The following is a 14,911-nucleotide window of genomic DNA, read 5'->3' as shown; positions in this document are numbered from 1 at the left end:
TAACAGGTTAGAGTGACAGATTTCTGAGTTAGAGTACATATTCAAGTTTGATACAATAATACATGGTATGAACAGAGACCTCAACTACCTCCATGCATTACAAGGACTGCTTCCCTTCCTTTTGATGCTCATAATTATCTCAGACTGGGCTATTAACACCCTCCCCCCCACACCAACCTCTCACCCGCTTTCTTCAATCCTATTTGATTTTTCAGTTTTTATTGCTTTATTTTTTGACACTTATAAGTACAGAAGACCAGTCTGTATTGGAAATGAGATTGATCTGAAGAAGTGGGTCTGTCCCACAAAAGCTCATCACTGGCTAAATTATTTTGTTAGTCTTTAAAGTGCTACATGCTGCTTTGTTACTCTTTTAATATAGTACAGCTCAAGTCTTAGTAGCATGATTTACTGCCTATGGAATTGATTGAACCATGTTACAGCTGTGGCTGTAGTCTTGCAACTCTTGAATGTGGTGGAGTTTGTGGTGCTTAAACGTATGTCTTAAAAGTTATAGACCATTGGAATTATTCTGAAGCTAATGGCCCAATTATCTCTCACTGATTTGAGCCCTCTTGGCTCATCAGTCCAATTCCATGTGTTCCTCCTGGAAAAATTGTGGCAAAATTTTTAAAAATCTACACACACAATTCTGCATATTTTGTCAACACACTATGTCCCACCAGTTTCAATTATTTTGGAAATTTATTTCAAAATACTTATTGAAGTATTTCTGTAGCGATACAGACAATGAAACACATTTAGGAAACATTCTGTGACCAACAGGTTCATTACTGATATACAAATACAAAACTTTGCGTAATTTAAACCACAATATAGAGCTGTATTTCATACACTGCTCAGAAGGAGTGCAAAGGCTTGAGGGCATCGGGGTAGTGGAAGAGCTGAGGGAGAAGGAAGTAATTAGTAGTGGAAGTAAACTGAGGGGAAGGAGCCTGGGTATGAACTTGAAGAGTTTTGAGGCATGGTTGGGGAGAGAAAGTATGGAACAGGCTGGGTTTGGGGTGGGCAGGAAGGCATAGTTAGGAAATATTCTCCATGCAGATACTGCCTGACCCCTTAGCTTCCTCCATTCAGCCAGGGGCATCTACCCCGTCCATGTGTCCTTGCACTCGCTTAGTTAGTCCCCTCCTCTCAGCTCATCACCCTGTGTCCCTGCATTCCTTACCCCATGAGTCTCTCTCTGCCCTGATTTCAGCCATTCTCTCTTTCCTGTAGCTCTAAACCCCTGCCCATGTTGCCCTGCACGGCTCTCCCACCTGAGGTCCTGTGCATCTACTCACACTCAGCTGCTGCTCTAGTCTCGCCTCTCTATAAGCCCTTGTGTGACACCTACACCCTCCAGCAGCCCCATGTTGTCTCCCTATATTTCCTATCTTTGCCCTGGCCTGACAAGCACTGTGAAGAAGGCTCTGCAGGCTCTTTGCTTCCTTATCATAGTTGGGGCTAGCAAAGAGCAGCTTCTGTGATCTATCACCACAGTGCCTTCTTGTGGTCAAAAGGCAGAATTGCAGCAATTTTTCAGGAGAAGGTATTTTCTGCAAAACAAATTTGAAGTGTATGCACAGCACGTGAAATATGCTCACGTGCAGTTTTGCAGAACTCCCTTAAGAGTAATGGCTTGTTGGAAAAAAAAAACTAGAGTGCCAATAAGCAGGTGCATACAGGTTATATTTTAGGGGAAGATACCAAATCCTGTGGCTATGGCACCATGCTGTGCAGTAAAATGAGTGGTGAAGGTTATATCTCAAAGCTACTGTTTCAGTCTCAGGGTGATAGTCATGTTAGTCTGTAGCTTTCCAGATAATATGCAGTCCTGTGGCACCTTAAACTTGTTAGTGTCTAACAAGGACTAACTTACCCCAGGACTGCTTACTACTGTTGCAGGTATCCAGTAGATTTGGTCAACTATCACTTTTGTTCCATACTTTCAAAGCTACCTTCATAACTAATGAGTAAGTTGACATTTCACAGTACACATACAAACCATTTTTCCAAGAGATGATTAAAATTTACAGATAGGTGAAATAGGAGAAACGCTGCTTCTTCTTCGAGTGTCCCCGTGGGTGCTCCACAATAGGTGTTGGGCTTGCCCGGCGCCGCAGATTGGATCTTCCAAGCAGATTCTGCCGGACCGCGCATGCGCCGGCGCGCGCCGCTCCCTTGCGCGCTCCTGGCCATGTGCGCGATCCGGTCCCCGCCAGTTCCTCTTAACCGCCGTTGGCTGCAGACGGAATCCGAACTAGGCTAAGGCCAAGTAGCGTATTCAATGACTTTAACTGTTTTTCTTTAAAGTTTTTTCAAGTACTTAGGCTACTGCAAGTTAGCCGGTTGTTATTTTTGCAAAAAAAACAAAAAAAACAAAAGCAACGAACAAACTACAAGTGGGACAGCTTCAATCCAGTCCCAGTAACAAGCGCCAGAGGCCAGGAGCATAGGGCCATCAGCCCTCCTGCTGCGGCAGGCCATCGGAAGGGGAAAACAGCACAGAGAAGGTGCTAAGTACCCGTTTAACAACTGAAAGACTCACCAACAATGTCCTCTTCAGGATTTAAAAAATGTGAGTCCTGCCGAGAGGCGATGCCAGCGTCCGATGGGCACAGTCTATGCATAAGGTGCCTTGGGGAGTCCCATGTTGCACAGAAATGCTCCTTCTGTGCTAAATTAACAGCCAGAGCAAGGAGAGACAGGGAGATGCGGCTTAAAATGCTGCTTTTTGATAAGGCCCTCCAGCCAGACGTGCCGGAGCGGCCGCAGCAGGAGGGACCCTCCGGGGCCCATAAAAGGAAAGCTGCCTCCCTCACCCCATCAGCGCAAAAACAGAGGAAAGCCTCCCCAGCCCAATCCCTGCCGGCAGCAACAGCGAGCGGGACGGGAGGTGCGAGCAGCCCCCAGCCGCAGCAACAGCTGATCGGCGGCGGCACGGAGAGCCACGTGGAAGCGGCTCAGCCTCCGATAATCAGCCAGCCACCCCGCACTGCAGGCAGGGCGGTGGCTAAACAAGCGCCGGTACCGGCGGCACCGCAGGCAGCGGCACTGAGCCCCAGGGAACCGGCGGTGCAGAGCGCGCAGGCACGCAGCCTGCAGGCACCGAAGGACACCGCACGTGCGGCACCGCCCTCGAGCGTGCCTAGCATGGTGCGGACGGGGCCGGGATCCCCTGTGCGTCAGGGGGCGGAGTTACCTCCTCCAGGGAGGGGGAAGGCTGCACACAAGAGGAGGCATTGCAGCCCCTCTCCGGACAGGGCTGTGGAGTTGCTTTCTCACAGCCCTCCGCTTATGTTGCAGACTCCAACCAGAAGGCAGGGGTCCCCCCTAGCCTACCCGGAGCCCCCTTCTCCATTTTTGCAACCAGCCTCACCCTGGTTGGGACCACCTTCACCCTTCCTGGGGTTTGAGCCGCTGGACTATTATGCAAAATCGCTCTCTCCAGTGTCTCAACGATCTCCCTCCCCCAGACGCAGAGGGTATGCACCAAGGGAGTGGTCTAGGTCACCTTCCCAAGAACAGTGCCTATACTGCCATGGTCGCCCCTACCACGCGGGGCATAGACACCATCGGCAATCTACTAGGGAAAGATCCCCACAGACGATCTCGTACCCCCGAGGGCAATTGCGACCGGGGACAGAGACTCAAGCATCTCAGCGGGGACTGGTTATGGAACCCCGAGATTTTCCCTCGCAAACCTCTAGTGAGAGGGTGTACCATCACCAGCAGGAACCGGAAGGGTCCAGAGAGACATACCCCAGTGGTTCCTCGCTCTCCTCCCCGGACGAGGCTACGGCCCCGGGGGACGTCCATCCTCCGGACGATCTCAAACAGTTTCAAGAGCTGTTTAAGAGGGTGGCCTTCACGCAAGGCATCCAGACAGCAGAGGTGCAAGAGAAACACCATCAGCTCCTCAAAAATTTGAGACCTCCGGCCTCCTCCAGAGTAGCAATACCGCTTGATGAAGCGATCTTAGAGTCCGCCACTACGATATGGCAGACCCCTGCAACTATTCCGCCTGTCCAAAAGAGAGCGGATAAGAAATACTTCGTGCCGGCGAAGGGCATGGAGTTCCTGTTCAGCCACCCACAGCCAAATTCCTTGGCGGTGGAGTCGTCGCAACAAAGATCAAAGACATCTCAATTCAGGACAGGGGGAACAGACAAAGATGCCAAGAAGCTAGAGCTGTTCGGCAGAAAGGTCTACTCCTCCTCCACTTTAACGTTGCGAATGGCAAATTACGCAGAGCACTTAGCGAACCATAATTTCGACAACTATTCCAGGTTAACCTCCCTCATGGACTCGCTTCCAGAGGACAAAAAGCCGGTGCTCAAGGCCATAGTGCAAGAAGGCTACGCGGCCTCGAGGATGGGAGTTCAGATCGCCCTGGACGTTGCGGACACAGCAGCACGTTCCACAGCAACAGCAGTGGTGATGCTAAGGGAGTCCTGGCTCCAGACTTCGGGTATACCGAGGGATCTGCAGGCGAAGATAGTTGACCTTCCCTTCGACTCGCAGAAGCTGTTTGCTGAATCAGCTGACTCGGTCCTTCATTCCAGTAAAGATTCAAAGGCCACAAGTTTGACATACAGATCCAGGGCTGCGCCATCACTACCATCGCACAAGGTCATCCGAAGCGACTATTCCACCATCGCCTCCGACCATTCTACGACCAGTGGCAAAGGATCACCACAGACAAATGGGTGCTGGAGATCATAGCCACGGGGTACGCCATCCCCTTCCAGTCGCTCCCACCGTCACGACCTCCACCCAAGCCCCACCTCCAGGAGGCCTCCCATGTAGCGAGGCTCAGGCAGGAGGTGGACCATCTCATGCTCATAGGGGCAATGGAAAGAGTGCCGGAGCAACTGCAAGGGAAAGGGTTCCACTCCAGGTACTTCCTCATGGAGAAAAAGACAGGAGGCTGGAGGCCCATCTTAGACCTTCGTGGCCTCAACCGGTACCTGCGCAAGCAACGTTTTCGGATGACCACAATCGCCTCCATCCTTACAGCACTGGACGATGGAGACTGGTTCGCAGCCCTCGATTTACAAGACGTGTACTTCCACATAACTATCCATCCGGCTCACCAGCGATTCCTCCGGTTCATGGTAGGCAACGAACACTTCCAATACAAGGTCCTACTGTTTGGCCTCTCCTCGGCCCCCAGAGTCTTCACCAAGACCTTGGCAGTGGTGTCAGCCTACCTGCACAGACAGGGGGTATTTATTTTCCCGTATCTGGACGACTGCCTGCTTAAAGGGGCCTCGAAGGGGGAGGTTCTGCGCATGATACACGTCACAGCAAACACGTTCTCTTCACTCGGCCTGGTTATCAATCTGGCAAAATCAAAAATAGACCCCACACAGGACATAGAGTTCATAGGGGCTCGCATAAACTCGGTTACAGCGAGAGTATATCTACCAGAGGCTCGCTTTCGGGCCATCGGTTCCCTCGTGCAGGTCATCACCTTCAGCCCTACGGTGCCGGTCTTGACGTGCTTGCAGCTGCTGGGCCACATGGCAGCGGTGACGTTCGTAGTACAGAACGCCAGGTTACACATGCGCAGCATGCAGCACTGGCTGGCGAGTGTATACAAACCGGCAGTACACACCGTTCACAGGGTGGTGTCGCCCACAGCCGGGGTGCGCAAATCCCTACAATGGTGGGTAAACCCCAGGAACCTGCTAACAGGGGTACCCTTCCACCAGCCGCAAATATCGGTTTTTCTCACTACAGATGCCTCCCTCATAGGGTGGGGAGCGCACATGGGCGAAGAGGTGACTCAAGGACTGTGGTCACCCACGGAACAGTCACTACACATAAATATACTGGAGCTCAGAGCAGTGTTCAACGCCTGCAGACACTTTCGAGACCACATACAAGGCAAAGTCGTCGGGATCAGTACAGACAATACCTCCACCATGTTTTATATAAACAGGCAAGCAGGAGTTCGATCCCGTGCCTTATGCGCGGAAGCAATCCGCTTATGGAACTGGTGCATCGCCAACAATATAATCTTGAAAGCCTCATACTTGCTGGGTGCGCACAATGTGAAGGCAGACCAGCTGAGCAGGCGTTTTGCACTCTCACACGAGTGGCAGATCCGTCCCGATCTGCTACGGCTGATTTTCCACGCGTGGGGCTTTCCCCAAATAGACCTGTTTGCCACTCAGCACAACAAGAAGTGCCCACGATTCTGCTCCAGGGCAGGACTGGGATGGGGGTCCCTGGGGGACGCGTTCGCGATCCTGTGGAGGGGCCCCCTGCTTTATGCGTTTCTTCCCACAGTGCTGATCCACAAAGTCTTGCAGAAAGCCAGGAGGGAAAGGGCCCGGATGATCCTGATAGTCCCAACGTGGGATCGACAACAATGGTTCCCCCTACTCCTGCGCATGTTGGACCGTCCACCGATGCCTCTTCCGTTTGCGCCGGATCTGCTCACGCAAGCCCAGGGGTCCATAGTCTACCCGCACCCCCAAAGCCTGCGACTGCAAGCATGGTTAATCCATGGCTCAGCTCCCTAGAGAGCACATGCACAGTGGAAGTACAGCAAGTCCTAGGAAGTAGCAGGAGGACTTCCACCAGGAAGACCTACAAGCAAAAATGGACTCGCTTCACGGCTTGGTGTTCTACCAAACAGCTGACCCCCCTTTTGGTGCCTATACCTACAATACTAGAGTATTTACTAGATCTCAAGAGAGGAGGACTCTCGCTATCCTCGTTGAAGGTCCACCTTGCCGCCATCTCGGCGTTCAGACACGAGGAGGAAGGGCACACGGTGTTCGCCCACCCTATGGTTACCAGGTTCCTCAAAGGGTTGGTAAACCTATACCCCCCTCGGAAACCGATTCCACCTTTGTGGAACTTGGACCTGGTGCTTACCACGCTAATGGGACCACCGTTCGAGCCCTTGGCCACGGTCCCTCTCCGCCTCCTTACAATAAAGACGACCTTTCTTCTTGCAATTACATCAGCTCGTAGGGTGAGCGAGCTCGCGGCAGTCATGGCAACGCCACCCTGCACTGTTTTTTCCAAGGAGGTGGTAACCATACGGCTGCATCCAGCCTTTGTTCCCAAAGTTTCTTCCGAGTTTCACATTAACGAACCTATTGTTCTACCCTCGTTTTATCCAAAGCCTCATAACTCCAACGAAGAGGCGCGCCTACACCTCCTGGACGTGAGGAGGGCGCTAGCCTTCTACGTAGACAGGACCAAGTCCTTCCGGAAAACGGATAGACTCCTAGTCTCCCTCGCTCCCAAATCGAAAGGAGAAGGTCTCTCCTCGCAGAGAATCTCAAAGCACATTGTATCCTGCATAAAAATGTGCTACGAGCTCAAAAAGACTCCTTTATCGGCCACTCCCAGGGCTCATTCCACTAGGGCGGTGGCGGCATCAACAGCCTTTTTCAAGGGCGTTGCGTTAAAAGACATTTGCAGAGCGGCGACCTGGTCTTCCTACGACACCTTCGCCAAACATTACGCCCTTCACAGGGTATTCCAAGAGGATACCCGTCTCTCTGCAGCGGTCCTCTCGGGGACAAGCTGCACATAATCCGATTACTCACCTCCTATCTTGGGTTACTGCTGGGTAGTCACCTATTGTGGAGCACCCACGGGGACACTCGAAGAAGAAAGAGAAGTTACTCACCGTAGTAACGGTGGTTCTTCGAGATGTGTCCCCGTGGGTGCTCCACTACCCGCCCATCCTCCCCGCTTCGGATCTCTGTTAGTGTTTTGCAGGGGCACCCGAGGCGGTTGGTCGAGGAACTGGCAGGGACCGGATCGCGCACATGGCCAGGAGCGCGCAAGGGAGCGGCGCGCGCCGGCGCATGCGCGGTCCGGCAGAAACTGCTTGGAAGATCCGATCTGCGGCGCTGGGCAAGCCCGACACCTATTGTGGAGCACCCACGGGGACACATCTCGAAGAACCACCGTTACTACGGTGAGTAACTTCTCTTTTAACTGAAATCAAACTAAAGATATTTATTTTTACATGTGATGTTGAGAACTATCATTTAATAGTTGTCTGGATAATCTTATGCAACTGAATTTTAAATGTCTGAAAACATGCTTAACAGTAAACATTAACACCGCACGTGGCTCTAAAACATTGCATTTTACCAAGCCCGTTAATGGAATCAAACTTGAATTTCATTTTTAAAAACATAACTCTGAGGTTTTGGAGCACAGCTCTATAGAAAGTGTTGAATTCTGCAGCCATGGAGTACATGGCAGGGTGTAGGGTTTCCTTATTCCACTGTGATATCTGCAGTTTCCCACTCCAGATGTGGCGGTTCCAAATTTTGGATGAAGTGAACCCTGCTCACGTACAGGTGGAAAATCTGTTCTGAGTGCACATATGTAGAATTACACATCCTGTTTTGGTATGACCTGTTATTTTTCCACTTACTTTCAGAATCCTATAGGCCGGATAAACTTGGCTAACTGCACTAATCGTCGGATTGAACCAGCCAACAGGGAGTTTTGTGCCCGACCCAACACTTTTGAGTTAATCACTGTCCGACCTCAGAAGGAAGATGACAGAGAGACTCTAGTCAGCCAATGCAAAGACACTCTTTGTGTAACCAAGTAAGTGAAAATAAAATATGACTTTTCTTGTGGTCTAAAGTGCTGTAACCTTTCTGTTAGTATTAAGATTGATATTAACAGACTTTGGACAGGACCATTATAAACTGCCATACTAAGACACTTTGTATAGTTCTGTGTTGCTATTTTGCTCATGTCCAGTCCTATGAGATTGAGGTACTTCACCTCTCATTTTGAGAGCAGTACTAGTCTTCTGTAGTTTGTCTGACCATATTTCACATAGTTATGTTTTGTATGGCAGACTTCTGTTGTTGAGGGTCCCCCCCCTCATTGTTTCTGAACCAGCTTGATTCTTTGGAGGATTTTTTCAGAAGTACGGTTGGCTTTGATGGATGGAGAGCGGGAAGGATGTTTCAACAGCTTCTATTTTTGTTTCGTTTTTGTTTTAAAGGAACTGGTTATCTGCTGATACTAAAGAAGAGCGCAACCTTTGGATGCAAAAACTCAACCAAGTTCTTATTGACCTACGTATGTGGCAGCCTGATGCATGCTATAAACCTATTGGAAAGCCTTGAAGCGATGAAGAAAATTGCCATGAGGTTATGTACGAGAAAACAAACTACATTATAAATCCTTTTTGTATGTACGATTGTCTAAACTCCTATGCGTTCATTATACTTCATGCTTTAAATCTGGAAGAGTATGTGCCATTCATTATACAGACTGTTTTTATGTATTTGTATTTCTTCATTAGAATTTTAACATCTTTTACCTTGCATTTGAGTGTGATAGGATGCAATTAAACTTTGTGTGCTAAATATTAATATAAACCTGTTTTTGGAAATCTATACATCTTAATATCTTTTAAAATATCCGTTTTTTTTTAAATGGCAACAGTAGGACTTCAGTTTATCAATTTCTTGCAAAACACAAGTGTACTAACTAGCTGTATTTTCTGTAAGGAAACAGTAACTTATCAGAGTTCGCTCAGTTTAATAGGTAGTGTGCTGAAGGAGGAACGTCAATGCTTTGAAGCTTTTTAGTAATTCTTCTTTAGGCATAAAAGTTGCCACTTTTTTTGTGCACTTTACAGCTTGCATTATAAACTTTCACTTGTAGAAAATGGTAACTACTTGTGGTTAGAACCAGAAATGTACCAATACAGCCATAGCTTCCTTAATCTTGTCCTTAATCATTTCTTACACAAACTAGTTTATGGACAAGTGCGTGGCACACACTCTATGGTTTACAGGAGTTGAATTATGTATGCAGTATGTTGCACATTTTCATAGAAATAAAATGTCTTGAATATTTTACTAGGGTTTTATAAATGTAGTTTCAAACTGCCCAAATATCTGGTTCCTGAATCTCATGATCTGTACAGACCATAATTCTCACTCTTCTGCATTTTGAGCACCGAGAAAATATATTGTGAAGTTGTTTCTTTTCGTAAGACTCAAACAAAGCTGCTATGTACCAACTAATATTTTTCTGGCCATAAATAATACCATAGAGTTGGCTGTAAGTTTGGGTAAAACTCTGTATAACATGCCATCAGTAAAATGGCAGATCTACTCAGTTAAAGTCCAAAAATGCAGTGTTCACAAAAGCTTTCTTCTGAGCTTACTGTAAACTGCTATAGCATTACTGAGTGTGGTAAAGTACTTTAAATTGCTATAAGCTGTTAAATTTTCACACTTGAAACACTAAATTCTGTCAACCAAACTTTTTCATCCTGTCTTTTTTACTATTGCTCTTGAATCTAGTATTTTTGGTGTCTAAGTATTTCAGAATGAAGTATTAAGATTTATTTTATTCCCTTTACATAAAGAATAAAAACTGAGTAAATTTCTCAAATGATTGTCTGTGGTGATTGGAGGGGGAAAGGGGCTACTCTGAAGGAAATGTGTAATTTTTTCAGGGCTTCTAGTCTATATGCAGATATGGTCAGTGGGGGGAAGATTCACTTGTGTATCTGGAACACAAGAGGCATTGTTGCTGTGTCTGGCCTGCACCATACTAAGTCTGCAGTGGTCTGATAATTGTCTGATCTGTTTCATGTATACATTCCAGTTCAACGTTCAGGTAATCATACACAAACCTCTACCCTCTTAACAATTTCATCAGAGACCAGGTATGGGATATGGAGACTAGTGGTACTTCCACTGCCTACACTACACTGCTGTGCCTTGAGAACAATCCAAGTGTGCCATAAAACTTCATCAATTTCCCCTCACTATGGCTTTTTGCAGTTCCACGCTAGGGGGAGGGAATTGACAACCCCACACCAGCCTGGGGTTCCAGTAGCAAGACTGATGAACCCTGTGTCAGCTGGGACTCAGGCACTCTCTTCCCCCTCCTACTGCCCCCTGCTATGTTGCAAACCTCTCTAGTAAGAGTGTAACCATAGCCAACATAAGTAAATGTGAAGTTTGAGAAATCAGTTTAGCTGAAAAAAGTGGGTGTCATGGAATTTTGTCTCATTGAAGTGTGTAGTGTTACTGAAAAGGTTGGGAGCCCACTGCTCTATACTCTGGAAAGAGGACTTTAGTCTTCAAGTTTATCCATCTTCTTTCACAAGTGAACAATTTCCAGGAAAATTGCAATGATAGTCACTTGGTCACTAGTGATGGAAATACTCAAAACATAAACAACACTCAAAGCAGCATCAAAGGAGACTAATCTCAAGTTGATAAGCTGATGATACTTGAAAAGTAGGTACTTCAGGATTCCAGGCCTGTTACAGGAAAATAGTTCTCCCTGCTTTTTTAAATCAGGTCTGTCTACTGATTTTAAACTTTGACATTAAAAATTTGCTCCCTCTTTTGACCTTCTGACCACTTCATTGACTTGATCGGTCTCTTTTTTTGAACATTCCAAATATCTGAGCAGCTTAAAGCTTCTGTTGCCAACATACATCCTGTACAGTGATGGGTATTTTAGTTATCTTGCAGATCCACAACTAGACATAGGATCTTTATACCAAAAAAAAAAAAGTACTTAGCTTGTTTCCAGCCCAAGTAAAACCACAAGAGGTTGGAACCAAAATTACACGTGTATGCAAGTATTTTTAAAACTTTGGAATCTAGAGAGTAGATCTTATTGGCTAAAGGAGCTGAACTTCATAGGTGGTGGGATTAAAAAATAGTGTATTTACAGACTAAAATTTATAAATACATGGTGCTTTTAGACTGTATGATAGGCTGGTGTAAGACATGTCTCCTCAGAGCTTGAATGGCCTACCTAACCAACTCAAGAGTTTTGGCCAATAAATGGATGATAACACTTATTCTCATTTATATTTCAGTGTGAAAATTGTAAAGTGATGTGTTGTCTGTCTGTCTTCTCACATGAATTTTATTTTGGTATTAAACTGACCTGGATAATGGGTTTTAAACACCAATGCATTGAGGTGATGAGTCGTGTAGGATTGCAGTGAGCAGAAACATGCGTCAATAATTTATCAGTGAGCAGTTTTTTATATTTCAGTGACTTCTCATTATTCATCTTAAATGCAAACTTTTTATTGAAAACATTTTATTTGAATTTGGCAGTGATTTTTTTTTCTTAAAGAAAAGGCATGATTGTATTTTAATTCTGTTCTAATGTATTTTGAATCTGGGCTGCTAACTGCAGAACCTCTGAGTGGAACAAGACCTGGGAAATGTAATGCAGTAATCCCTTGAAATGCGCAACTGAAAGTTGCACTTAACTCACATTAATGTGAGTTAAGCGCAATTCAAAATCCTGCTCCCCCAAGCCCCGGTTCAACCTGTGCGGCTCTGGTTTGCCCCACGACTGGCTCCGGCTCACCAACCCGCACCTGGCGCCAGCTCAACCAACATAGGCCACGTGGTCCTGGCTCAATTCCACCCTCCCTGCCTCACAACCCCCTGCAGCCTTAGCCCACCCCAGGCTTAACCCCCCCCCCCCCACACACACAGCCCCAACCCACTGCTAGGCTTAATCCTCCCCAGCTGCCCCCACCAACCCCAGGACTTACCTTTCAAAAGGAATTCCAGGTGATCCTGCTGCTTCCTTCGCTGCAGAATGTGCATTTCACCAGGGGAAAAAAAAGCCTCCCCCCATTTATGTGAAATTCAAGTAATGTGAGGGTGTATGGGAATGCAACTCTCGCATAACTAGAGGGACTACTGTATAGATTGGAGCAGATGTTGTTTTGGTTTTTTTTTTTTTTTAATGGTGTTAGTGATGAGGTGAAAGCAAACGCCACCAAACTCTGGACTTGGTGCTTTATAAAACTGGCAAATTTCTAATAATGTTCCTAAAGAATGGGTTTTAGAATCTTAGAAAAGTAGTTTGGGGACCCTAAGGGAGGAAAAAATCATTGTTTCATTTTGTTAGCTAGATGAAGTTGCAATGCTTTAAGAATCCAGAGCTTCCTCAAATTCTGTTACTGATGATCCTGGAACAGCAAATTTGCAGGTGGACTTTTAGGCAATGGATTGGACAAAAGACAAGCGAATTATTGTGATATCTGACCCCCTGTATGACACAAGTCAGAATTTATTGGGATTAATTTGTTTCAACTTAGAGCATAGCTCTTAGAAAAACCTGTAATATTGCATTTAAAAAGGCAGTGATTTGAGAATACACCAACACTTGCTAAGATGCTTCAATAATTAAGGTGCAAATTAAGAGTCTGAATTTGTCCAACTTCCAGCTACTGCCTCTTGTTATATCTGTCTGCTTGACTGAAGAGCCATTAGCAACTTTTTGCTCCTTGTGAGATACTTAGGAACAATGAGTAAGTTAGCTTAAGATGTACATCTACTCTAGAGAGGTCAGAGCAGCACCGCTGTACCTGTGCAGCTGTGTACCCATGTAAGGTTTCCCATGTAACTGCAGCATGCTAGTGGGAGAGAGCTCTCCCATTGGCATAATTAAATCCCGCAATGAGTGTCTCTTGCTGACACAGAACTGACCATGTCAGCATTTCTGTCAGTGTAGCTTTTAGTCCCAGGATATTTTTTCACACTCCTGATTGACACAAACTTTACTGACAAAAGTGCTAGTGTAGACCTAGCCTCAGCCTTCTGTTTGCTCTGCTCAATTGAGTTCCTGGGTATAAAGCATGTTCTCCAATTAATCATTCTTTTGGCTCTTTCGAACACATTTGTTTCAGTATTCTCCTGTGGTGTGCGGCAAGATGAAATGGGCTTCATATTCCAGTAGCAGTCACAGCAGTACCCCTCCCTAATTTTGTATAGCCCAGATTGCACTAGCTCTCTTGGTCACAACATCATGGGGGACCTCGTGTTCATCTGACTATCCACCATGACAGCTTATTTTTTGGCAGCCAGTTTAACAAGCAACCCACTTATTATTTCCCACTTCTCCAATCTTTGTGTCAGCTGCAAACTTTAATGATTTTGTTCAAGGCTATTGCTATTTCGTGTTTCTGTCACAGGGCTAGCAACTCATCCACAAGTGCCCCCAGTAGAAACTCTTCAACTTGACTCTGTGGAAGAAGCAATTTTTGCTACTGTTTACTTTGAACTGTAGCACAGCAGAGAGCCCTCAGTGAGTGTTAGCTTCCTTTAGTGAACAACAAGAAGTCCTGTGGCACCTTGTAGACTAACAGATATTTGGGAGCATAAGGTTTCGTGGGCAAAGACCCACTTCATCATATGCAAGTGTCATGTATCTGATGAAGCAGGTATTTGCCCATGAAAGCTTATGATCCTAAATATCTGTTAGTCTATAAGGTGCCACAGGACTTCTTGTTCTTGAAGATACAGGCTAACATGGCCATCTCTCTGATTGCTTACTTAGCGATTTGTCATCATTCATCAATGTAGGAGTCAGGGAGACTTAAAACAATTGACATTTAGGTTGTACTAATGGAGGAATTCAGAGAACAGGCGTTTGTTTTCAATTATACAGCTGTAAGTTGGCAGCATTTGCATTTATTTTGTGATTGAATGAAAATGCCAGCATTTTTAGGACAGGCTGGCCATTGAAGACTTTTAGTAAGTGGCTTTGTACTGAGGGCTCAGCTGCAGAACGGTTCTGGAGAAAAATTGCTTGTGCAAAGTGATGGTGTGAAGACATCTTTACTCCTAGGACAGTTAGTGCATTAAGAGAGCATGATTCCTGCGTGTTGCCTGGATCAAAGTTGAATTGGGGAGAGAAGGGGCTAGTGCAATGTACTAGAGTGAAGCAAGCAAAGCTGGGGGAGGTGTGTGCGGGGAGAGAGAACTTTTCTGAACACATTTTAATCCACAGCAATGAGTAACTAGCTACACTACCCTTATGTTAATACTTTTTATTCCTTCCCACATCCACTGCTTAAGTTGCAAACTGGCGGGAAGAAAGCAGTTAAAAACAC

The 14,911-nt window shown here is 46.3% G+C and overlaps 1 protein-coding gene across 1 annotated transcript in view; it reads left to right on the top strand.

Moving 5' to 3' along the window:
* ANLN (anillin, actin binding protein) overlaps positions 1 to 10,402 on the top strand; it is a 56,281-nt gene extending 45,879 nt beyond the window's left edge. Inside the window, exons 24-25 of the mRNA XM_074986052.1 lie at positions 8,429 to 8,601; positions 9,011 to 10,402. Coding sequence (XP_074842153.1) covers positions 8,429 to 8,601; positions 9,011 to 9,134 — 297 coding nt within the window. The 3' untranslated portion in view covers positions 9,135 to 10,402. The remainder of the gene's footprint in view (positions 1 to 8,428; positions 8,602 to 9,010) is intronic.
* Positions 10,403 to 14,911: the final 4,509 nt, after the last annotated feature.

Source organism: Carettochelys insculpta, chromosome 2 (assembly GCF_033958435.1).
Source record: "Carettochelys insculpta isolate YL-2023 chromosome 2, ASM3395843v1, whole genome shotgun sequence".
NCBI lineage: Eukaryota > Metazoa > Chordata > Testudines > Carettochelyidae > Carettochelys > Carettochelys insculpta.
Note: the sequence above shows the minus strand (reverse complement) of the source record. Positions and strands in the feature narration are given on the sequence as shown.